General features: G+C 38.5%; 1 protein-coding gene across 5 annotated transcripts in view; it reads left to right on the forward strand.

The window, feature by feature from the left end:
* Positions 1-26,652, forward strand: part of LOC111320216 (DNA-dependent protein kinase catalytic subunit) — a 214,034-nt gene that overhangs the window by 166,458 nt on the left and 20,924 nt on the right. For all 5 annotated transcript variants that reach the window (XR_015992649.1, XM_088736607.1, XM_088736604.1 and 2 more), the window contains 23 exons: positions 410-529; positions 1,268-1,423; positions 1,512-1,663; positions 3,192-3,323; positions 4,006-4,114; positions 4,629-4,762; positions 5,438-5,587; positions 6,954-7,127; positions 8,805-8,906; positions 8,995-9,103; positions 9,484-9,585; positions 9,672-9,887; positions 10,861-11,044; positions 14,046-14,158; positions 14,539-14,670; positions 15,091-15,270; positions 15,808-15,895; positions 16,090-16,213; positions 16,831-16,969; positions 17,521-17,601; positions 19,857-19,967; positions 22,237-22,362; positions 22,468-22,566. Coding sequence is in view for 4 of the 5 variants with exons in the window: in XM_088736607.1 (XP_088592733.1) it covers positions 410-529; positions 1,268-1,423; positions 1,512-1,663; positions 3,192-3,323; positions 4,006-4,114; positions 4,629-4,762; positions 5,438-5,587; positions 6,954-7,127; positions 8,805-8,906; positions 8,995-9,103; positions 9,484-9,585; positions 9,672-9,887; positions 10,861-11,044; positions 14,046-14,158; positions 14,539-14,670; positions 15,091-15,270; positions 15,808-15,895; positions 16,090-16,213; positions 16,831-16,969; positions 17,521-17,601; positions 19,857-19,967; positions 22,237-22,362; positions 22,468-22,566 (3,033 nt within the window). In the remaining variant the exon portion in view is untranslated. The remainder of the gene's footprint in view (positions 1-409; positions 530-1,267; positions 1,424-1,511; positions 1,664-3,191; positions 3,324-4,005; positions 4,115-4,628; positions 4,763-5,437; positions 5,588-6,953; positions 7,128-8,804; positions 8,907-8,994; positions 9,104-9,483; positions 9,586-9,671; positions 9,888-10,860; positions 11,045-14,045; positions 14,159-14,538; positions 14,671-15,090; positions 15,271-15,807; positions 15,896-16,089; positions 16,214-16,830; positions 16,970-17,520; positions 17,602-19,856; positions 19,968-22,236; positions 22,363-22,467; positions 22,567-26,652) is intronic.

The following is a 26,652-nucleotide window of genomic DNA, read 5'->3' on the forward strand; positions in this document are numbered from 1 at the left end:
ATACTTCTGATTGTAAGCTTCCCTCTACATAAGCCCCCTCTTGCAACTATGGAAAAGAATTTGGTTAATTACGGCTTTTAAAATCCTTATTAAGAACCAACACTTATTTCCGATCGACTGTGGTTGACTGTGCCGTAACTTATTTTTATCTTTTCCTCAATTCAATAATCGAAGCATGTTAGGGATAATTAGAAACTCCTCTTATTACTATATGCAAGGAACGAACGAAAGACTGTGAAGCCACCTTAACTTTATAAGGGATAGATATGTGATTGTTTTGTACAAATTTGTGTTCCAGATCATTCTTAAAATTATTAAAATGAGTAATGGGAAATGCAAAAGTAACCCGGTGTTATGACGTTGGATTTATCTCATCAATACTTCATTTCATCTGTCAACAAACTTACAGGATGTACCTCCGACAGACATGCCAGCATGGATGGCTCCATTACACAAGAAAATTGCATCATCAAGTACCCACCTTAACATCCGACTCTTCATTGCCAAGCTTATTATTAATGAGGCAAAGGTATTAGGAAGTAGATCTTGATACTAAATAAGTAAGCCAGATTAGAGAACCTTTTAAAATGCTGCATACAAAGCAGGTGGGTGCTCACTGCACCTTTTTAAGAGCTGAATATGTCTAAGAGATTTTACATTCGGAAACCACACTCACTAACAGTTTCAAAATTACTCCCATTCAAAGCCTGTATGGGAACTTTCGTCTTGTGGCTGACGATTATCCCAACCCGGCCACAGCTGCACTCATCCAACGAAAGAACAAAAACACGTGAAAACTTTTCTCAGGGATTGTCTTAAAATATTGTTTGGTAACACTGAAACTATAGGCCGATGGCATCAGCGGAGAACCGCTAGAACAAAATCGAGACGAACTTAAAATGTTAATGCTTTGTGACGTGTAGAAAGAAGAATAGGATCTGCAACCATTGTATGACAAGGTCAAAGTTTCCTGTCTTATTGCGAAGGCAAAGGTGTAACTGTAAACTTACTAGTATCTTGAAGTGAAGGGATAAGTAATTATCGTTATACTACAGATTAGAATAACGAGAATTGTGAAGTTTTAAGCAAGTAGTTGGCATATTGAGTATTTGTTTTCACGTTTTTGGGCCAGCTTGACTGACCAGCTACTTCCATCTGTAATTGATAAAAAAAAGGTCAGTTTATTAATTTCATTTATCTTTGTGTTTGTTTAGATGAGTGGTAGTAACTCTTGTAACATTTTCATAAATATTCTCTTTTGATAAAGATATTTGAAGCCCATGCTAAGTTCTGGTTTAATCCTTTAATGGAGCTAATCCTGCAAATTAAAGATACAGAACCGGCAGGTACAGAGGGCATCAATTACTTCATTGTGGATCTTGTAGTCACTCTGTTGTCATGGAGTACCACAGCAATACCAGAGGTTAGTCAAATGAATGTTACAGAGAAAATTACTCTTGTATTTCTTGCGATTTAATATTGGGATTACTTGAAAAATATTCTTTTTATAGGATAGTCACAATGATCGTCACCTCGCAAGCAGACTTCTCGGGTTTCTGATGTCCAGAACTCGACACAGGCATCGCTCTTTATTCAGGAACAACTTGGAAATAGTGAAATCTGTTGTGGAAATCTGGAAGAGCATTCTTCATGTGCCTGCAGAGTACGTCAATCTTGAATTTCGTAGAAAAGTTTGCATACCCTATATCAGTAGATATTTATAGTAAATAGGTTTCTTACTGCATTTTAATGTTGTAGTGTAGAAGTGAATGAGTTCAGTTTTTTCTGGTCCAAACCGATGAATGTTCAGTATATATAACGCTTTGCGATTCTTCTCGTTAAGAATTGGGAATATGAAAATCGTTTACATTGAATCCTAACAAGCAAAACTGTGAAAGGTGGCGTCTGCTCTTGGTCTGTCAACCAGTTGTGAAGTTATCTACATGAAGTATAACCAAAAAGTATAAGCAGAAAGTATATACCTATCAAATATAGCCATGAGCTTAAGAACATTTTTTCTGTATCCCAATAAGAACTCCAAACAAAGGAACAAGATTTGCGACGGTCGCTTTCAGTCGTGAACTACAGAGATATGTACCCCAAATTAATTTGCAGGCTAGTGTCGATCTATCAGAATAAGTGATGTTTAGAGATACCGAAACCACCTGAAATGAGGTTTTTAATCTGTTATATAAACCTTTATTTGAAACTTTTACTCTCTCAGCACTAGGTTTTAGTAATGAGATACTCAAAGTCGCAGAAGGACGAACTTCCTTTTTTCAGCTCTCTTGAGAACTTATTCACGAAGCTTGATTCCATTTCAATTATTATTTACCGTATGGTTCATAGTTTTTCATTCAAGAGCAGTGTTGCCCATTCAAGTATTTCTTGCATTCCCAAATGTTTCTCAATCCCCCTCGTGAATTTAATTAAGAAATGAGAATACAGCTATTTATTCATTTCTATGTTTACGATGTTTTTGCTCCAACGGCCGTCAGTGTTACGGGAATACTGGGTGATTTTTGACCTCTTTTTACTTTAACTTAAATTTACTCCGTTATTTGTACAAATTTTACCCGCTCTCAATTCGCTCAGGTTCCTTTTATCGTAGTATTTTATAAAGATAGGCAAAAACCAACAGCAGTTTCTTTCAAGTAGCAACTAGCACATTTCACTTCGTTACTCGCCATACTTTGTGCACCCGTGCATTGGCCCTTTTGATTACCATCAAATTAGAGATGGAGAGGTGAATATTCGGGGTAAAGACCTTTTCTGGAAATATGGGCTTAATGTCACTGATGAAACATGCGAAGGAGACACTGTTGGAAGTTCCTCTCTTAGAGGCTTGGCTTAATCTATAAATTACCTGTGTTGGTAGAAAACTCCAAGCGTCAGATATCACTGTGGAATAAAGTGCCAATGTAAGTTGCACGTTTCACTGTTTAACTAGGTAAGGGCAAAGTTACTACAGTCTGCAGGGTTCCTAGTTCACTGGAGGAGAACAACAATTGGTGTAAATTGACTTTGGTATTACTATGTCAAGTAGCTTCTGGCCAGTTGGTTTATGTACTATTCTATGGTATCTTTTAGCTCCATTGCACGGGTGTCTCAATGTATTATTTGTTCTTTGTTTGTTTCGTTCTTTATTTTAGTTACAGTTCAATTCAAAGTTTTAACTTTTTTGTTTTAAGGGTGATCTTTAACTCGTTTTCTGATCCTGACCCGGTCAAAAAGGACAATGCTGTTGGTATTCAGTTACTTGGAGTTGTTGTTGCAAATGGTCTATTCCCCGTTACTAGTGACTCCAGGATTGATGAAGACAGGTGAAGGTCGTAAAGTCTGTCTCAGATCTAGTGTGATGTTTGCAGTTTGCTTTTACCACACACACCTATTGTCTCCCCTATTATTATCCAACTGTGCTTCGTAGAGTACAAATAACGCCCCAAAGCTAGTACTAATATCTCGTGGTATTTGTTCTCCAGACAACCACACTTTCGGTAAATAAATATCTACGAAATTCGCCCACACTGAAATAACAATTTGGCGTGTTGGATAATAAGTCTCCTATGAGACGTTTGGTTATGTAGTATCGCCGAGTATTTTAACGCGTTTTGCCATATTTTGACGAGCCCGAAGGTCGAGTCAAAATACAAACAACGAAAATATATATTTGTTGGATTCAGTGCTGTATTAGCTGCCTCGTCCCCGTTGATCTCTTTTTCAGTAAAAGCGAGGTGTCCGACAAACCCTTAAGAAAGAGATAGATGCAATGAGAGGGAAGAGTTTTCACTCCGGGAAATTCTTTCCCGGTTTGTTTACCGATATTGAAATGCTTCAATAAGGGAGGACTTGGGATTAGTCAGATTCCTGAGAAAACGTCCCCAGACATTATTTGTGAGTATATTTTGAACGGGTCCGTATAGGATAATTTGGAATTTAAGTGTGATTTCAAGGGGAAAGAATGCTTTCACAATTTTCTTTTAAAAAATTACCAATGCTCTTTAGGTTTTATGGTACTCTCGTCAACAACTTGACTTTCAAGTACAAAGATGTCCATGCTGCAGCAGCTGAAGTAATTGGATTGCTGATGATGCAGTTAGCAAAAGTGAAAAAGGTAATTAATGCATGTCATTACATACTAGGTTACTCCAAAATTTACAAATTTGCGTCTCCACTGGGTTTTTAGTTCGTTAAAAAAAAGCTGGCTGTAAGTAAGCTGTTTAGCTCTGCTCTGACCCCCTCGCGAAGTGACGTACCCGTTGTTTGAATTAAGCTCTGCCGTAAATTGAACTTGCAAAGCAAGCACAGCGCTTCAAATAATGATTGCAGTTTGTATCCTTCTCCGAATATTAAGTGTGGTCGGCTCCCTAAACTAGGCTCGAGTTTGCGGTCTGAAAACTGCAATTTTACCAACCTTCAAGGTTACGTTGTTCTGTTTCTAGTTTATGACAAGTTATTCTTTTGCACCACCATTTTGATATTTATCAGAAAAGCCAAGGTATGATATGGTAATAAAACAAAAACAGATTCTAATAGTTAATAGTTAAAAATTAGTGGGGCTTCTGTGAACGTGTTGGTAGGTCTTGTCAATCCTAATAATAACCATAATTCTATTCAACATTCACTAGATATTTGATGGTCCACTACATGACATGGTCGGTCAGAAGCTTCTTTCCTTAGTTAATAGAGCTAAACCTGAGCTTGACAAGTTTATCACTTGTGTGCATAAACTGAAATTGAACTATCCACCCATTGTGGACAGGTAAATGCATGCAGATTACAGTTATGTTTTTGGCCAATTATATCCATGGCACACGTTTTACCTTCTTTATTTTCTCACTCAGTAACGAATAGTCATTAAGCCCCTGTTAGGAATAAGAGGAAACATTCACATAAAGCATAAAACGTAAAAACTCCTGAACGGACAATGAGACCATGACAACAATGACGAAACGTAGACTACTTTGGTCACTGTTGTCACATCACTGCATAACTGAAATAATATTTATTGGATGTCAATAACAAATTTTCCTTTAATGACAAAAGACGAGCAGAATTCCTTCCAGACCAGGGAACACTTAAGGAAACTGTGAATTATCCAACTCCTTAAAGTCATTTCTGTTGTCAGTCGAGTTGCTGTTTGCCTATAGGCATGCTTTTGCTCTGTCTATTAGCATGTATTTTCTTCTACATGAGTCCTCTCTAGATCTATAGACTGTTGCTTGTTTTGTATAACTCAATTACCTTTACATTCCTGCCAATTCGCGTTCCACACTTAAGAGTCTGATTTTTATTTGACTTTTAGGTTGGTATGTAACTTACAGCTACTTGTTACAACATGTATATCTTGAATTCATCAAATGGGTTAAATAACAAGCAATATGTGTTAATTCGCTTTTATGCTGCTCTTTATTATTTCGCAAATGTTTGTTTTCAGATTTGTGAATCAGATCTTGTTCACACTTCCTTCTGTTCATGGTGATTTCAAATCGTACTGCCTCGAGATCCTCTGTTCAAGAGTAGAGCACATCCCCAACTTGTTCACAGAGCTTAAGGGGAGAGGCTTGAAAGAAATGCTCTCTCAAAGGTAATGCTGCCTCGACCCTTTACGCACATCCTCAACATGTTCACAGAGCTTAAGGGAAGAGGCTTGAAAGAAATTCTGTCTCAGAGGTAATGCTGCCTCGGCCCTTTAGGCGTCTGTGTGAATAGTGCATCAATGCTGTCATCTTATAACTAATCGCCAGCTTGCCTGCTCACGAATAAAACTGGCACAATAAAATAGATTTTTGGGTTTTTTTTGTTTTTTTTTTTTAGCTGCGTATTCAATAGACTCTGCTATGTTAATGTTTCGAGAGACAAGCTTGTTTCAGATCCCGCAGGATCTTCTCGCCTAAACTCTAAGCTCGAGAAAAGCCACCGGATCGGTCGGCTAAGTATGAGTAACTTACCAACCATAATCGTGGAGGCGCGGTGGCCTCATGGTTAGTGCGCTCGATTCCGGATCGAGTGTTCCGGGTTCGTACCCCGGCCGGGACATTGTGTTGGCAAGACACTTTACTCTCAGTGTCTCTCTTCACCCAGGTGTATAAATGGGTACCGGTAATTTAATGCTGGGGGTAACCCTTCGATGGACTGGCATCCCATGGGCCACTAGGCTCGTAAACAGACTTTACCTTACCGACCATAAGCATAGGAGGAGACTTCGATAATAGCAGAAGAACTTGTTTATAGTTAACGGAGAGTCCGCAATGTACACAGCGAATTGATTAAGAACAGTTCTTTGTACTACTTCCGTAAAATGAGTAGGTCAGTCCAAGTTCTTGTAGTGACTGAGGCCTAGGTTGGGTTACTCAAGGGTGGGGACAGATTTTTTTCATTTGAGGGATATACTAGCAAACTCCCAGTCGATTTATTTAACAATAATGCGTAGTCAGCTAACATTAATTGTTTGTTGCTGAAGTCGGTCAAATGTCTGGTTGGAAGTAAAAGTATGCCGGATCTGTTTAAGTGGGTTTGTCATCTAAGATGACACTTGTTTATCTGGCAGAGGAATAATTTTCGACACCTCTCCGTCACAAGTAGTGTTAGTTTTATGAAAATATGATCATACTCCTAATTTCCGGACCTTTTGTTTCCTGTAAAGTCGTCTCATCGTTTTCCTACATGTAAATTTTATGTAACTGATTGGTTCAGTGGATTTGGTGTGCTAATTTCCTTACTGTTGTTAGCTGTAAGCTTAGATTCACGTCACTTACGTTGTATGGAACATGTTTTTAACGCATACAACTTTGCGCGCGTCATAACATTTTTAACTTTACTAATTTCGCGCTTTTTCACAATTACTGATGTTTGTTTAGGCCGCACAACTTTACTTGATTCAGTACATTTTCTGAAAAAAAATTAAATTTGTGAAGGTTTTTTAATCTTTAAAATTTAATATTCCCTTGCAGAGATGACGGAATTCAGATTGGTGTTCTGAGGATTATCAAACATCTTATGAAGAAGCTGACGATTCCAGAACTTAAGTTTATTTTCCCCTTACTGACCTCTTTTGTATCTCATCCGAACTTGTTGTGTAGAGATCTGATGTATGACATATTCATTTGGATTTACGATTCATACAGGTTTGTGAAACAATAGTGCAGCAATAAATTACATTTTAAGAACTTAAAATACATTTTACCCCAGATTTTTATATAAAAATTTGCTACTTGGAATTATCTCTGCGAAAGCACGTCTGAATTTTCCATAAGTAAAATTACCCATTTAGGATTAATACTAGGAAAGTGATACTTTTTCCGAAACTCCCCTTACGGCTCATAAAAAGGGTATTTGAAACGAAACCGAAATGTTTATCAAAGTATTTCAAAGGACTAGATAGTTAGGCCTGAAAAAGTGATGATTTGAGCCTATGGTTTCCGTGAACATTGGTTATATACCAGGTATACATTGATGAATTTATATGACGGCAATTGGTTTTCTATTAAAAAAAAAAAAACTTAAGTTGTGCACGACAGATGATGAATACAACCACAGGCTAACCTTTTAGGAAGCTAAGTTCTGCCGGGGTCTTTCTTACCAGGTTCCGGTCAACATTAAATGTCCCGTTGCCGCTGTATGATTGAGTTGTAGTTGGAAAGAAAAACTTTCAAAGGAATACTTATTATCGCAATCACATGGTAAAATTGAAGAAAATAAGGTTGTTCAGTTGCACTAAGGTTACTGTAGGACGAAATCATCCTTGCACCACCCAATTGAAAAGCTTATTGTTGACAAAACTGATATTGGAAATATTTGAGTAGTTAACTTTAACTTTTGTATTTCGCTTGGCGGGCTGGAGCTTTCCTGTAAGAAAATGCCATATTGGATTGTTGCAAAAGGGAAATAATATATTTCATTTGATATGAAATACATATATATGAACTGCGGTTATGAAACGTATATGTGCACGATCCTTCGCAGTAAAGCACTATTTAAGCAATAGTGAAAATCAGACCTGAAAAAAATTCAGGCCTGTACGGGATTCGAACCACTGACCTCTGCGATACTAGTGCAGCGCTCTACCAATTGAGCTAACAAGCCAACTGGGAGCAGTCATCAAATTAATTCGACATAAACCCGTAAGATGATAAATCAAACAACAAACATATGAAATACATATATATGAACTGCGGTTATGAAACGTATGCTTATAAAACGTGCTTTACTGCGAAGGATCGTGCACATATACGTTTCATAACCGCAGTTCATATATATGTATTTCATATGTTTGTTGTTTGATTTATCATCTTACGGGTTTATGTCGAATTAATTTGATGACTGCTCCCAGTTGGCTTGTTTGCTCAATTGGTAGAGTGCTGCACGAGTATCGCAGAGGTCAGTGGTTCGAATCCCGTACAGGCCTGAATTTTTTTCAGGTCTGATTTTCACTATTGCTTAAATAGTGCTTTACTGCGAAGGATCGTGCACATATACGTTTCATTTGATATCTTTCTAAGTATCAAGTTAATCAATTCAGCGGAGGCTTTCTTGAATAAGGGTCATCAGATGTGCTTTACATGCTGTCTGCAAAGGTTTGAGTAATTTCCAGTAATCAACTTAATAGTTCAAGAATTAGTCGTAATTGATATGTACTACTGTCTATTCAACCTTTGCATTTTGTCCGAGATAAAAAAGGAGGTCATTTAGATGTGGGACGTAGTCTCGTGGGATAGATGTTGGATTTGTAACAGTATAACAATAAAATCGTTGCCAAGAGTTTAAATTGTTAGCTGCTTACATTTCTTAATCAAATGATGTAGGGCTGACGAAGCGTTTCAAGCTGAAGAGGGATCTGCAGACATTTTGGCCGATGCTAAAGATCACCTACTTCAGGGCCTAGCAGATGACAACAGAGATCTCCAGTGAGTTATTCAGTGCATAAGAGTTTATTTGAATATTTGTACCCAGGAAAAAACAGTTAGAGAGGGTAACTGTTTCCCTTGTTTCCAGGCTAAAATTGCGCAACTTTTGGAGTGACGAGGCTCGACTTCCAGGAACAACGCTAGAACGTTTGGTAGAAGTGCTACGAGCTTTGTATTCAACCACAACTGAGATTCAGGTTTAAGTATCTTATACACTGTTGAATTAATAACCAACTGTCAGTTTCGAATGAAGACGTTACACCATAACAATGTGAACTTAACAGCCCATGGGGACAAAGGTAATCAAATCAAAATAGAAAGTAGAGTGGGAAATATTTTGCATGACCGCCAATTTCACCTCCCATGTATCTGAAGAATTTAAATAACACAAACTATAGGGGCGAGGAATTTTAATTATGAGCAAGTTGCCAGCATAATTTCCCAGTCCTTTAAAGAAGCAGTTTCCGTTGCATTACAGTTTGAGGTATTAATGAGCAGTAACCACTGGTCACAATTTTTTTCATAAATTACTTTCTTTGTTATATATGACTTAATAAACTTTGTCTATCCCTCACAGTATCTGAGCTACACCACAAACCTTATTCTACACCTGACGTCTCTTAGCCCAGATTATGAGCGTTTGATGTTCGAGCAGCCACTGTCTGAGTGTAGGTTTGAGGTAAGCTAATCCTGGAGTGCCCATGAAGTTATATATGAAAAATGAATTGCCCATTTTCACTTAAAGTTCTGTGTGTTTTCTCTTAGGAATACCAGATAGACTATTCCTGGCAAAAGAGACATCTAGCGATGACACCCCTATTTGCAGCAACGCAAGGTTCTCATGGCTCTGGAATGACTCCGACACAAGAATCCATGTCAGTTGATGGTTCTCCTGGATTGAGGGCAACACAGAATCTACAGTTTACACCAACTCAGGATCAAAGAAGATCAACCGCCTTCGATTGGCTTAATCCAACTCAGGTTTGCTCTGTATGTTTTTGTGCCTAGCGTGTCTTCCTTCTAGGAAGACCGGAGGTACCATGCTATGGTGTCGTGTAAGTTCGTAAACCTTCCCTCGAGCCCCTCGCGGTTTTCAAAATGGCGAATTATCGTGAGTCACTCGTAACACGTCTTGTGACTCATCCTGGTTCCGTTCCGACGCTGGTCTTCGTCGAATTAATCTGATCAGGTTTCTTCGGATTAATTTTTGTTGTTTCGTGGGGCTTACTCAATTTTTATTTTCCGGGCCTTACCTCTGTATTTTGACTTTGTTATCGATTTGAACTTAAGAGCTACGTCGTCAAACTTTCCCACATGTGCGTTTTCTCTGAACATATCTAACAACTCCCATGAAGAAGGTTCGAATTGAAATAAAAGGGAAAAAGAAAAGAAAAAAAAAGACAAAAAGGTTAGCGCGGCCAGGGCTAGAACCTAATACTTTCGAACTCGAGAGGAATGGGTATATCCATAGCGTCAGGTATGTAGAGCGTACGAGGTTGCAAAGTTTTGTATCGAAATAAATTTGGAGCACATTTTATACATGCGACTCTTGTATTAATTTCCTGGTCTGTTCCCAGTCTGTCAATTGACCAGTGCACAAACTCTGCCCCAACCTAGTCCTCTTTTTGTTATAAGTTTGGCATCAACAAGAGCTGTTCGTCGACCCCTCTACATTTTACACCACATTCCTTTTTTACTGCAGTACTCTTCAACTATACAACAGTAGGCGCATGTAGTCTTAAACTGCCTTTCATTTTAAGAAGTAGTGAGTGCTAGCATTTATAGTAGAATTTGTTGTTGGAAGACCTTAAAATGAAGCCCTTGTGGTGTAATACAGTGAAAACTCGACTTGAGCATACGCCAATTAACCAGCTTCGATTATTTATCCTATTTAGAATTACCAAGGAATTACATTATGACTTTAGACGGTAAATTATAGGCTTCTCTCTTTAAGGAATCAAATTTACAGCCATCCCAGTCTTTTGCCATGGCTTCAACTCAGACCCAGTCCCTGCTACTCTTTAGTACCTCGCAGTCACATAAACGTAGAGAGATGCTAAAGCCTGTTCCAGGTGACTTCGGTAGTCAAAAGCTGTCTCAAGCGTCCAGTTCGCGGGTCTCTTCGCATCAATCTCAAGGTCAACCTTCCGCTTTGACTCTTTCCTTAGTAAGGGATTGAGGGTTATGATTGATAGTACGTGTGTGTCTACCAATGGACAGACAGTGATGTCAGTTCTTCGCAATCCAATAAAACATCGATAGAGATTATACAACGGTTGAAGAAGAAGGTTTGAAGTAGTAATCAAGATTTAATTTCTAACAGATCAAGGAATGCCTCCTTTTTATAAACGGGCCGTAAAATCAACTTTCACGAGTTTCTCCAGTTTAATAACTGTCTTTCGATTCTTTTTCACGCATCAGTTCCCTTATTTTTCAGCTCCAATTCTATTGACACATCGTTGTATACGAAGTCCCTCTCGTTTTCGGGAGATTTTGCTTCTTTTTTGAGACAGGGAGCAGAGCATTCATATTTGACGATATACGCGCCGGTCTGTTAAAGGGAAAGTACGGTCTGGAAAAAGTTTACTTATATCGAAAGTTACTTGCTTGCATTGTCCTAACTGGCTACTCATTTGAGCTAAAAGCGTTTTAATTGCGAACAATTGCGTTCCAAAAATCGGCATTTTCAAATTGAAATCCGCCATCTTTGTTATGACGAGACTATGACGTACTATAGTAAGCATGCTAAATTATATCTCTGCTGAAGTGGATGTAAACAAGGAAAACAGGAGAGCGCTACTTATTAAATTCTCGACTTGGATTTTAATCTAGCCGAGAGGGTGTAATACATACATTTATATTTCAAACAAAACATGGCTCGTCTTCAGGGGAAGGAGATACCTCTGTTGAGGAGAAATGGAGAGAAAGTCAGGAAAATGAGTTTCAAGAAGAAATGTTGACCCGCTCAGTCGCTCACGTCTTGGAAATCGCAAGTGGTTCTCTTACGACAACTGTCTAGAGAAACCTACGGAAAACGAGAATGAATGATCCTAAGAATTAAATGTACAAGAACATCGACTCAGTTTGAAAGGCAAAAGCTTTTTCCTCAAACAAATCCAAGCTGTTGAGTGATAGTTATTTTGCTAAAGAAGACCGCAGTGCCCGGGACGGATTCATTTCACGTTGATACCTCAGAATGAGACGAGTTATTTTTGCAGTTACAGGAACCCAGCTTCGGTGCATAACTGAACACAAGCCATTTGGAACTAAGAACAGCCCCAGTTAGCACGCAACAAGTTAGAAATGATATACTTGAAGATCATTCTTCGCATGCAGAAACACCGAAACAGTTAAAAAACAGTTAGTTGCCAAAATTAACGCAGACAAAAGGCAGAAGTTAATTGTTACGAATTAAGTTTTGTTTGTTTCAGCATCTACCTTTAATTTGCGATGGTGTGTTTATCTTTATTGCTTAGAAATAGCTTCAACGCAGTATTTTTGTTTGTAAAGTGTTTCAAATGTCGCGACTTGTGAGAAGTAGAGCTTTGTTATTTTCGACGTGCGCCAGAAACTGAAGTCGCCTCTGTTATACAGTGCTTACATTAGAAATTACCTCAATATAACCGAATCTAAAGTGAAACTTTCCACTCTTTTAAAATCATAAGCACTGCATAACTACGTCAAGTAGTTAGTGGGAAGACTTGAAATATTTTCATATCATTTTTTACCGTGTCCAATCGATATGATATAGTGAAATATGGGCGCCTGCCTAACAAAGGATAATTTGTATTTGTCGCAAACGTGTCTGTCTTGATTAAATGACATTTAAAGATGTCATTTAGTTTTTTTTTCGCAGGAGAATGCGACTGGTGGGGTAAGGAAAATTTACTCGGTGGACTCATAACAGACTTAGGAAAGACAAGATATATTTATACACGGCTTGGAAAAGCGCACGATGTTGAAAGTCGGCTGTGGTCAAGGGTGGCGACAGAGAGTTTACCACACACGGTGTACCACCATTTCGGGCTTCAATCTATTCGCTTACAATAGAATGGTTTGAAAAAAATCATATAATAAATAACTGAAATTTGTGTTGAATATGGAAAAGGTAAGCATAGCTTTCAATTTGAAGCGACGGTCAACAAGGAAAACTTACATGCCTGTATATCTCGCTGGAAGTCTTCGTTTTGGAGGGTTTGGCAAGCCGTCCTTGCGGGTTATTTTTGCCGCCTAACTTTCCTTTAATATTTCACTTCCCGGTAGCTTGTGGGGGCTTACACATTTTCCTTTTGAATGTTGGCATGTATTTTGACATTCAACCCCACGACAGCTCACCTCATTTCAATTATTAGGAGTGTTAGAAGTTGTTTTCACAAAGGTCAAACAATTCGACAAGGACAAAGCGCCGAACAAAGTTTGACTATTGCTACGTCACAATTGACGTAATATCCAAGATGGCGTTTTTCTTACCACAAAAATTGTAAAAATGGGCAACTTCAAAGCGCTCTTGTCGCCAATACAAAGCAAACTGGACTAAGTGGCAGTTATTTTCAAACTCTTGAGGGAAAAGTCTTCTAATTGTGATAAACTTTTTCTGGACCGTACTTTCCCTTTAAAGACCTATCCGCTGTGTATGTTTATTTCTCGGAGAGCATCCTCTTGGTGAAATAAATCATTTAGATAGCAGTTATAAATCGTGGTTTGGCGAAGTTTTCTCTGGCGAACAGCTGAAGCGATTTCCGTTTCCCTCACCCATGTAATGATGTTAAGGCTCGCATCAAATTAGTCACGTGATCCGCTGACTCGCTTTTCACTCTTTGCCATTTGTGCCACATAAGGATAGCTTCCTTTTCCGACTGTTCCTCATACTGTAAGGTGCGCTTGCCGACCATTGAATCTCATGTGAGCGACGCGTATCACATTTTCATATAAAGACGGTCGAGCAACAAGACCGAGTCGCACTGCATCTATTCGGAAATACAGTCAAGTACGACTTCTCTGCTCCCTGTGGCTGAGGACAAAAGTTGATATTTTAGCATCAGTTTTTTTGGAATGGACACTTAAATATCAAAATAATATAGGCGCAACGTACAGTGTTGTTGTTTTTTTTTTTATGTTCAAGTTGTATTGCCTTTACAGATCCAAATGAAAAGAAAGAAATCCTTAAACTGAAAAGACGTTTCCTAAAGGACCAATCCCAAATTAGTGCTTTCTTTGCAAAACAGGCCTTAAAAAGGAATAAGTTCCGAGAGGTACGTGAATTCAGCATGTTAAAGGAGGGATTTCAATGTATGCTTTGTCAAATCATAATACTTTAATTGCTGTACTCAAAGATATATCTTGTAAGGTCAGTCAAGGAACTTAAGAAACCAACACATATTTACACAAAATATCTCTATTTATTTGTTTGTTTAGACGGTTAGTTTTGTATCATATACTATTCGCTTCGAGTGTAGACGGGACATTTCAAAAGGAAAGACGCGTTCTTTTATATTTTTTCAAAGCACTTTCTTAGTTACCACAGTGTACGAAAATACAGGGCCACAGTTATGTTAAAAGTAAATCAATGCCCTTTGTAACAGGAAAATGATCTTGTGTAAGTGACTATCTTTTGTTCCATTTTTCGTTTTAGCAAGCCCTTCAAAGGCAAAAGGCTGCTCGTGAAGGTGCTATTGTGATGTATAGGAAATATCGCAGTGGAGACTTGCCAGACATTCAGATTAAATATTCAGAGCTTATCGCTCCTTTGCAAGCATTGGCACAGGTCAGCTTTTGATACAACATCGATCTTTCAATCTCATCTTAAAAATCAGATGTGAAGGTAACTTTTATACAGGATCTTGTTGGGGACTGGGTTGGCTACCATTTGTGACTATCAACTGGGATCTAAATGAAAGGCAGTAAAACTTCATATGAAAACTGTGATAGGTTGTTTAGAATTATCGTCAAGCCAACGATAGGAGGAGCTTTTCATGACTGAAATTTTTCGAGAGGAATTTTTATGGCTTTGCTTCCAAATTATTTTTTAAAGTATATTTTGAAACTTTAGGTGGACCAAAACTATGTAAATCGATACTTGACACTCAAGTGTGGCTTTATTAGTGAACAACGTCAATAGTTACGTTTCTGATACAATATATATATGAAGTTGATATATTTACGTTTCTCTTTGTACCTTTTCCAGTGCGACAATACTTTTGCTAAACAATTGTTCAGCGCTCTGTTTCGAGGAATTTTTTCAAAGATTGACGAAAAATTACCAGAGAGGGAGGCAGCTAGTGTTACATCAGATCTCAGGTCTGCCATGAATCACATGTTGTCCTCCTCAACACAGTTCTTCCCTCCATTTATCTCAAGTATCCAGGTTTGTTCATTTCAAAGGAGTGCATCCTGTCAGTAATTAACGGTGTGCAAACTGTCAGTATCCTTCGTACATTTCTTAAATATGCCTGCAGTTTAGAACAAGTCCACATGCAAAGTGAGGCCGTATGAGAAAAGTGCAGTTACACACTATTTTAGAATTTTTCCTTCGATCGATATCCTTTTTTCATGATTTCCTGGACTGGGACATAGATTTTCTCCTGAAGAAAGAAATCGTTGTGTGTTGCATCTTAAGACTAGTGAAACACCCAGTTGTTTATGTGCAAGTTATATATGTAATGATAAAGAAACTTAACAATGTACTTAATTAGTACTTGGAAGAGACGTTTCAGTTTACAAGCTAGTCTTATCGCCACTAGAACGTCGTCGCTTCTGTCTTGAAAGTGTGTTTTAAGAGATGAAATGTACTGACGCCTTCCTCGTAGGAGTAAATAACAAGTATTCTTAAATTCAGTTTAAAAGTTTCTTTGATCTGTTTTAATGGAGTTGTTTTGCTATTTTTTTTTGTCATGTTTCGAAGGATATATGTTTTCATGAATGTAAACTTGGCTCTGTGGATTCAGCTTCAGTGAGCGCAGCATGTTTAACAAGCCTACAGCAACCAATTGGTAAACAATATTTATATGATAGCTCGAGTAATTTTCAGTGTTACATGTGTTTGGTCACAAAAACGATGAAATTACGAAATGAGCACGATAACATTCCATACTCTCTCATTCCCCTACTCTACCCATAGAAGGTTTCTATGCCTTTGCATTTATTGATACTGTTTCTGGCTGGAGTAATGGAATGCGCTTTGCAGGTATTATGCTTCTTGAAAAACAGCTATTGGAAATTGAGGGTAAAAGCCAGAACAGCCGTAAGAGAGCAAAGACCTCTACTGTCCCGCCCTCAGAGGTGACAACGTGTTGGATTGAACTTTCCAAGTATGTGTCACTGGTCAATTGTTTTATATATGTATGTCAGTTAGACTGTTTATTGACCTGTGTTGTGAAGCCTTTTAATGTGATTAGGTAACCAGGATTGGGTCTTTATATGTGATGTGCATACCTTACCCGTGAGTAAAGTAAGTAATAGTAAGTAATCAAAGTTTAATGTCTTTACGTGGGGCATGGTTACCCATATTGCCCGAGCCAGAGGCTCATGTATGAAACGCAAGACAACAACCTACCCATTCCACCCCAGGGGAGGACATCCATCACACAGTAATCTCGTGCGTGGGAAATTAACGTCTCCTTCCCCTAACCCTGCAGGAGACGGGACCTCCATTTATTCGTCCCTATCCGAGAAGACTAGAATATCTAAACCATTTCTTGATGTTATAGAAAGGCAGCACATTCTTCTCAGTTATTTTAAGACCTTGAGTGTTGGTCCGGCCGGGGCTCGAACCCTCGACCTCCCGCACATCAGTCCAGCGCTCTATCCATTCAGTCTTCAGTCTTCAGTCTTCAGGTTCTCTTATTTACGTGGGATTCCTATTTCCGTGATGCCTTGTACTGGCCTGTTACATGTACTGTAACAGATAACGATGTATTCTCGGTAGGTTGTACCGGTCTGTAGGCGACTATGACGTGTTGCGAGGTATTTTTACTGGACACATTGGCACCAAAGACATTACAAGGGAAGCTATGGAAGCTGAGGCACGAGGTGATTATTCTCAGGCTCTCAAACTTTACAATGAGGTAAGGTGATATTTCAAATTAGTTCAGAAAGCCTCATTTGAGGTCAGAAAATTAATTCTTAACAATTACATTTCGCTTTACTAATTTGCCGTTGTATAACATTATGCCTTAAAGCAGTTGTAATTAAATTTGAATTACCGCGAAATCTTAAGTGGACCATGTAATGAATACGGCAGATGTGATCATTAAATCTTGTTCAAAAAGCTTTCGTTTGGAATACCAAAAAGGACCAAGTGTAAATCAGTTATTCACTTCAACCACAGTTAAAAGACAAAGAGGAACTCGAAAATAGAAAATTTTTCCCCAGGATTTCGCTTCGAAAGCGCGTTTGGTCGTTTCTAAACTTTGATGTACTCATTTTGGAGGGACTCGAGCATTCTTTAGTGTGTTGATCTCGATCGAGAAGTAACGAGCCTTCATTCTTTTACACACTTACGTTAAAAAGACTTTGTATTGTCAAACTGCAGTCCAATCATAAACGCCCTTAAGGATTTCTATCATTCTTTAAAAGTTAAATGTAATGATTAATTCTTTGACTATTTCCTGGACAGGCCATTGGAACTGACGACGTTTGGATAAAGGAAGAATTGCGACAGGAAGAAGAAGATTTGTGGGATGTTTCCAGATTACAGGTATGTTACTTTTTTGCGTAATATAACTAATGAAGAAGCTAGAACTTTAAGCTTTTTAGTCTTGAAACACTTAAGTTGTAGTGCAAGCACAGACGAAGAGTGTGTGTATAGTTTGGTAGAGTGTTTTACCCTGCCCCTTGAGTGCTATCGCGTCCAAAATTGCGATGTAACTTTTACAAGCCCTACTTAAAAATTTCACTGAAAAAAAGAATTGGTATAATCCTGATTTCAAGGGGCAAGTGAGAAACAGTGTGATTCTTGTTTCAAAGAATTCGTCGCTTTATTGCATTGACCAGAGAGAACCAGCACTCCTCGCTTACAGCCAGATTCACAAGTGGGCCGGGAATGTAAATGTAAATCCAAGTGTAGACACTAAATAATTTTTGATAAAGTTGAGCATAATATCATGAATTATCAAAATCAAGGTCTGAATTATCTGTTGAAGCCGAAGGCCGAGGCATGTACGGTGACACCGACACGAGGTTTTGATAATTCACACTATCATGCTAAAACCGAATTCGTTAATTGTTTTAATATACATTTTACAAAAAAAATTGCAGCAGGACACTTACCTGATTTTCAAACGCACCGAGCGCCTTTTCTCATCTGTTGTGAATGAAAAATCCTTTATTTCGCCGTTTTAAATCAACACCCCGTCCCCTTGTTAGAAGTACTTTGTTCTACTCGGCGAATTCTGGGTCTTTGATAAAGTCAGTTGCTTTTGCCTTGAAATGACTGTTGAGTCCAAAGAAGTCATGGAACTATTCAAGTACGGACTGCCATCACTTTTTTTAGCGCCGGCATAAACTATCTTGTGTTTCCTTTAGGTCTTTTCCCCTAAATAATCATACGGAATCTTTACACCTGTTTTTGTTGTCCTCTTCGTGTTTTCGGAATCTTTTGTTTGCGATAAAAACTGTCAATTCCTTCTAGTAAAAAAAGGTGAAGCGTTTAGCCATTTTTTCAAAAGTTTGACAACACTACACGGACGAGGGACTCGGAAACTAGGCAGACTAGACTGCGCACTTGACATCATAACCCAATATCTGCAGCAGATATTCGGTTTTATTAAAAACTAGATCATTGGATAATGCAATTCAAGACTTTTTATTGGCTTAGCCATTATGGTATATCAGCCGATATACCATAATCTACAAATATGGCAAGCGTACGTGTCAGATTAAATTAAAAGGTAGCAAAAAATTAAATAAAATTTAATTTAATTTAAAGTTTTTAATAAAACAATTATTCCACTCGCGCTTGTTTGATATGAGATGATTATAGCCAACTCGGCGCTACGCGCCTCGTTGGCTATCTACCATCTCATATCCAACGCGCGCTCGTGGAATAATTGTTAAATATTGCTACCTTTCTATAATCAAGAAATGGACAGATATTCTAGCCTTCACGGATAAGGACGATTAAACCGTAGGCCCCGTCTCCTGCAGGGTTAGGGGTAGGAGACATTAATTTCCCACGCACGAGATTACTGTGTGGTGGATGTCCTCCCCTGGGTGGGATGGGTGGGAATTGGTCCTGAAAAGTCTCTATGGGGAGTGGTCAATTAACCTATGTATGTATGTATATATGTATGTATGTATGTATGTATGTGTATATGCGTGTATGTGTGTGTGTCTGTGTGTATGTCTGTATGTATGTATGTATGTATGTACGTATGTATGTATGTATGTATGTATGTATGTATGTATGTGTGTGTGTGTGTGTGTGTGTGTGTATGTATGTGAACTGAAGTAGCAATGCCCCTCGCTAGTATTTAAGGAAGCGCGTTCGCAGACAAAAACCTTATCCGCAATTGTGGAACTCCTTTGTCTACACCTGTGAATCTCTCCTTCCTTGCATTCGCTTTCAACACATCTGCATTTGCTCTTACATTCGCTTTCGCGTTGCACTTGTGAACCAGGCATATGAAAATCCGAAAAGCAGTTATGACAAATACAGCTGTTATTTATGGTGCGTTCTCGTATTTGTAATCTCTCTACATGTAGTGTTGTTTCGTTATGCGTAGACAGCTGAACAATCATTTATTTTGCGATCAATCCATTTCATTGCCGCGTTTTGATTTGGAAACCTGCAGCTTGCTTGCTTTGCACTCATGTTTTAACTCGTAGGAAGCACAGGCTCTACATTTATCATTTGTGAGCTATTTCAGAATTGTATTGCATAAACGGCTTTGTAACTGAAATACCTGCGTGTAAAGGGAATAAAATACTGATCATTCAAAAAAATCTCTTTAGTGCCTTGCTGACCTCACTAAATGGAAGGAATTGGAGAAGTGTTCTGTCGAAAGCATAGACGATAAAAACCCACCAGATCTCGACAAAGTTTGGAGTGACACCTTTTATCAGGTTACGTTGTTTGGATTTTATTTTTCTTTGGTGGGTATTTTAGCTGACATGAGAACGGGGTGTTAGAAAAATATTCCAAGTCTAAAGAAGCCATGCAAAAGGGGGGGCATTAATTTCTAACTCCAGTTTGAAGACGTAGGTGTCCTCCTTAAGCTCTGCGGAGGTATCCTTATATCACAACACTAAGAAATTTGCCGTGTGTCTGCCTGCCGTATATGAGGCGCCAAAGTGGACAAAAATGCCGTTTAGCAATTTTTCTTTCCAATTACATAAATAGGTTCTAAACTCAAGATTTTTATCCTCAGTTTACATATTAGATGCTAACTTAGTGAAATATCTATGCTCTTTTTCGCATTTATTTTCTAAACTCTTCAGTTTCATTCTAATTGCAAAGAAAATGCGTTACAAGTACAGGAAAAATTATTCTAATTGAAATGTGTTTGAGATGTTCTAATGTTCTTATTACATTCTATTTTTAAAAAGTAGAGTATTCTAATAATGTTCTTTTCATGCCAAGTTTGAAAAAAACTCTGCCCATGAGAATGAAAAATTATCCTATTCTCACTCAGAAAATACATGGCAATTGCAAAAAATACGTTCTAATTAGTATGCGAATTATTCTCAGTTGAATGTTTTCGTGCTGATTAAAACACGTTTCTGATTAACATGCAAATTTATGCTACACAAAGCGGTGTTGGGCAAGGGTATCGCGGACGCCGATGTAATTGACATTCGCCCTTTTTGCGCTAATTTTAAAGCTTTGAATTGAAGACTATCTAGAAAAGCTACGATATGCCTTCAAACCGTCGAGGAAGAGGCGACATAGAGATAGCTAGAGAGATTCTTAGAAAATACTCAAGCAGTTCTCGGTCAAATTGCTAGCTTCAGTCAACAATGGGAGACCCAGGATACAAAACTGGACGAATGACCGAGATCTGTACAACGTTTGGCGTTCTTCATCAGAGTGTACCCACTAACAGCGCTGCAAATAATTCAGTTGTTGGCCTGACGAGTATTTTAGACGATATACGAACACATCTTTGTTCGAGACTCAAAGGCTTAAATACAGAGAGTGCCTGTTCTTGTGAATACCAATGCCCAGGGAGCAACAGTGGCGAAAAAGGTCGTCCTCGTTTTGAAATTATGAAGGATCAACTGGAATTCTTGAGAACTAAACACTTTCGCTGGGCTAGCATTGCTAAATTACTGGGAATTTCTAAGAGAACTCTTAGAAGACGAAGAGAGGAATCTGGACTCGAAACGGACGGTTTTACTGATATTTCAGAGAGCAACCTTACAGCTGTCGTTCAATCAGTGAAATCGATTACTCCCAATATTGGCCAGAGTCGCACGCTAGGTGCATTGAGGAGCAGAGGTCTGCAAGTGCAGCGCTGGAGGGTCCGCGAAATAATGAGGTAAATAGACTGAATTATTTGCAGCGCTGTTAGTGGGAACACTCTAATGAAGAACGCCAAACGTTGTACAGATCTCGGTCATTCCATTAACAGCGTTTTCTAGGTCGTCCAGGTTTGTATTCTGGGTCTCCCATTGTCGACTGAAGCTTGCAATTTGACCGAGAACTGCTTGAGTATTTTCTAAGAATATCTCTAGCTATCTCTATGTCGCCTCTTCCTCGACGGTTTGAAGGCATATCGTAGCTTTTCTAGATAGTCTTCAATTCAAAGCTTTAAAATTAGCGCAAAAAGGGCGAATGTCAATTACATCGGCGTCCGCGATACCCTTGCCCAACACCGCTTTGTGTAGCATAAATTTGCATGTTAATTTGAAGCGTGTTTTAATTAGCACGAAAAAATTCAACTGAGAATAATTCGCATACTAATTAGAACGTATTTTTTGCAATTGCCATGTACTTTCTGACTGAGAATAGGATAATTTTTCATTCTTATGAGCAGAGTTTTCAAACTTGGCATGAAAAGAACATTATTAGAATAATCTATTTTTTTAAAATAGAATGTAATAAGAACATTGGAACACCTGAAACATATTTCAATTAGAATAATTTTTTTCTGTACTTGTAACGCATTTTCTTTGCAATTAGAATGAAACTGAAGACTTAAGAAAATAAATGCGAGAAAGAGCATAAATATTTCACTAAGTTAGCATCTAATATGTAAACTGAGGACAAGTCTTGAGTATGTAGAGTAATTGGAAAGAAAAATTGCTAAACGGCATTTTTGTCCACTTTGGCGCCTCATTGCCGTGCGTTTCTACATCTGATGTCTTAAGTACAGTTCCCTCTGCTTTGCAGGAACATTACCTTCCACATCTTATAACAAGTAAACTAAAGCTACAGTGCCAAGGATCTGGTGATATGACACTAAATGAATTTGTAGCCAAAGCGATGAAAACGAGTGAGAGGGCAGCTCTGTTGAGGGTAATAATTATAGAATGGAGAATGAAATGTTCATCAAGTTATTTTAACTCCATAATATTAATTAGCGTATTATTTCTACCACCAAACTTTGCCTTTTTCTTCCAGAGTCGTTACAGTGATAGCCTAGCTCTGATGTACGTTCTTCAAGATAACTGCGACAGCGCGTCTTATTATGCTGCTCTCTCTGAACAGAGCTTCCTCAGTGTAAGTTATTTTGCCTTTAGTTACGCCTGTCCCAATCCTTGGATGTACTTGTGGATCATGGCAGGTGAAATAAGAGATCAGTCAGCTTGAAAGAAAATTATTTTTTTACATGTACCACACCGTAGCGTACTTACTTGCATAAGCGCCGCGTCGCCTATTTAATTTTTATGCGCTTCAAGCACGGAGAGGGCGGCGCTTATTCAAAAATTGGACGTGCCAAAGCAATGTTCTCTTTTAATTCAAGAGTGTATTTTGTATTTGTACCAAAACTTTATTGTAACTAACAGTGGCGTCCTTTGATTATCGCAATTCGTCTCCTCCGACATTTTTCAGTCGCATTAATAGTAGTGTCCTCGCTCAATTTGATCTCACTGACCCCTTCTTGATCTGAGTCTTCGAGTTCCAGCATGGGAGGCTATACCTCTTTTACTTCTGAATCTGTGCACTCGATAGGATTTTTATTGAGCTTCGTAACGATAACCAACTGCGTAAGATATACAAGATATACAAGTGCGTATGGGGCAGGCGTTAATTAAGAGGCAGTCTCTGTAAAAGCCGTCCGATGCCGGTCCGTAAGATATGCGGTCCGTAAGATATACAAGATATACAAGTGCGTATGGGGCAGGCGTTAATTAAGAGGCAGTCTCTGTAAAAGCCGTCCGATGCCGGTCCGTAAGATATGCGGTCCGTAAGATATACAAGATATACAAGTGCGTATGGGGCAGGCGCTAATTAAGAGGCAGTCTCTGTAAAAGCGATCCGATGCATTTCGGTTCAAAAATCGATTTCTCTCAAACTTTTCCCATGAATGTGTTTTAGTCTGAAAGCAATCAAACTACCTTGGTTTCTCCCATATTTAGATCGATCCTTTGTGAGAACAAAGCATAGAAGTTTTTCTCTTTTAACGGATTTTTTAAAATGAAAATTATTCTTCAGTTTGACACTTACTTTACCTTTGCCGCCATGACCGTAATTATACAACTTTTTATCCCGCCTCAGCGCAAAATTCCAACTTCTTCCCCACGATATTTTTATTCAGACTAACTAGAATAGGGTGGAGGAGTATGGAAAGATACAAATATGTGGCGGTTTGGGCGAACTTCTAATACTGCCGGTCAACTCAATATGTACATTTTGGAAAATTCCACCCAACAATGCACAGAAAGCGGACTCAGTTATTTCTAAAACTTACATCTACAACCCATGGTTGACACCATAATTAAATACTTTGGAGCCTTTTCATGCTTGGTGATACCATAAAACAGCAATTCGGACCTCCACACCCAACTAGAAAAATGCTGCCGCCGAAAGCTGACTCTTTGCTCCAAGAGACCTATTGTTTTGTTTATCACGCAGTAATGAGAAAGAAGCAAAAGGAAGCACTAAAAGTCAAGATAGATATAAAAATAATCATTTTAATCCAAAATACCTCTTATTACCCGTTAAGAGAGTGTTCTCATAAGTATTACTTGAAGTGCAGTCGTTTAAATTCGAAAATGTAACCTGTAATTTTATGATAGTATGCGACGTGGACAAATTACCAGTAATTCAAATGACCCATCTGAGGTTTATATAATTAACCCCAAAAATAAAATATTCACGAAAACACACTGAATAAACCAGCTGGATTGTTATTTTCACTGATTTTTCAAGACTTGAATTGAAAGGAACCGCTCCTAGGGTTCATGAATATCGTGTCACGCAATGCAATCATGCGAAATTTAGTTACGAAGTTCTTCCGCAAAATATTTACCAGGTTGCTTAAAATAAGAACTTCGTATATTAATTTTTAAATGAAATTTTCCCCTTTCTTGTACGCAAAACTGATGTTATGATTCGTATTTAACGAAGTAACTAGCCTAGATTTCTACGGTGCAACCGGCCTTTGGATCCTACTTTCAGCTGTATTTTGAAAGATGGTTACAGAAGACCCCAACTAGAAGGCATCGAGGATAATTCAAAGAAGCCATATTAATTTTGTGTACTTCTCAATCCTTTGAAGATCGAGTGCTAACGAGCAAAAAATGTATTATTTGGCGGGTATGACTTGATTTTGATTGACAAATACAGACATGCATTATGAGGAGCAGCAATTTACTGCTATGATTCTGCGAAGAAACATTGTTTAAACTGCGATATATATCCCATATTTCAAAGTGTTTACGGTAGCCACCCTATCAACAAGATCAGAGAAAAATAATTTTCAGTTTACACGAAATTTACGCACAGATCCATGGCAGTTACAACTTGTTATTGATATGGTAGCTTAAGAGATGTTACGCATTCCTTGAACCTTGAAAATTGAGATAAATTAATTACAGCCAATCTCAGCTCTCGACACCAATTTCGCAAAATGTTGCCCGGGTATGGCAGGAGTAGGTCTTTCTGTTTTGCTAGTTTCGAATCTCAACGAAAAGAGGATAAGCCCAGGGCATCGATTTGAATTGGAGAAGAACGGGGCACAACGGCTCAGCTTTCGGCGGCATCAGTTTTTTAGTTGGGTGTGGAGATTTTTCTCCTAAATGCTGCTTTATGGCATCATCAAACATGAAAAAGCTCCAAAGTGCTCAATTCAGGCGTTAATCATGGGTTGTAGACGTAAATTTTATGAATAACTGAGTCCGCTTTTTGTGCATTGTTGGGTGGAATTTTCGAAAATGTACATATTGAGTTCACCGGCAGTATTAGAAGTTCGCCCAAACCGCCACATATTTTTATATTTCCATACTCCTCCACCCTATTTTAGTTAGTCTGAATAAAAATATCATGGGGAAGAAGTTGGAATTTTGCCGACAGCCTGAGCCGAGATAAAACATTGTATAATCACTGTCATGGTGGCAAAGGCAAAGACAAAGTAGGTGTCAAACTGAATAATAATTTTCAGTGTAAAAAAAAAGCGTTAAAAAGAAAAGCTTATATGATTTGGCCTCACAAACAATCGATCTAAAGATGGGAAACAAAAAAATTCCTTAAACAGCAGTTTTGTGGAACGACGAGTAATTCAAAATGTGCCACTTTTGATGATCGGCGCTGTTAAAAACGGGCCTTTGGGCGCTAAAGCGACTTTCACCCGGAAAAACTTATTTTACCATTTTTTGAAAAACCAAGGCGGGTTCCATTACTTTCAGACTAAAACAGAGTCATAGGAAAAGTTTGAAAGAATTCGATTTTCTGAGCCGAAATGCATCGGACCGCTTTTACAGAGACTGCCTCTTAATTAGCGCCTGCCTCATACGCACTTGTATATCTTGTATATCTCACGCAGTTGGTTGTCTTGAGGAAGCTTAATACAAATCTTATCGAGTGCACAGATTCAGAAGTAAAAGAGGTATAGCCTCCCATGCTGGAACTGGAAGACTCAGATCAAGAGGGGGCCAATGAGATCAAATTGAGTGAGGACACCACTATTAAAGCGACTGAAAAATGTCGGAGGAAACGAATTGCGATTAGCAAAGGACACCACTGTTAGTTACTATAAAGTTTTGGTACAGATACAAAATACACCCTTGAATTAAAAGAGAACATTGCTTCGGCACGTCCAATTTTGGCTCATCCTCGGTGTAAAAGCCTGTGAAGCTCACGAGTGATGTAAAACAAAGACAAAAAAACGTTATAAACAATAGCGTGCATCAAGACAATACCTCATGAAACAAAGAAAACCTCGTCAGGTTTTTACACCGAGGATGACCCCTAATTTTTGAATAAGCGCCGCCCTCTCCGTGCATGAAGCGCATATAATTAAATAGGCGTCGCGGCGCTTATACAGCTAAATACATATGTCTTATTGGACGTTTTGTTGTGTAGTAGCGCTGAGTATTTTTACGAGTTGTGCCGTATTTTGACGAGCCCGCAGGGCGAGTCAAAATACAAACAACGAGTAAAAATACTCAGCGATACTATACAACAAAACGTCTAATAAGTTATTTATTTTCCAAGACGCCAAACTGTTATTTCAGTGCGGGCGAATTTCGCGGATATTTATTTACGGGGAGTGCATGACAGAAGTATGCGAAGCGGAACGGAATTGGCGCATTGTCATGTTGCTGTTTCTATTTTCTTCGATAAATGAAGAAATTTCCAGGTCGT

The sequence above is a fragment of the Stylophora pistillata genome, chromosome 10 (assembly GCF_964205215.1).
Source record: "Stylophora pistillata chromosome 10, jaStyPist1.2, whole genome shotgun sequence".
Taxonomy (NCBI): domain Eukaryota; kingdom Metazoa; phylum Cnidaria; class Anthozoa; order Scleractinia; family Pocilloporidae; genus Stylophora; species Stylophora pistillata.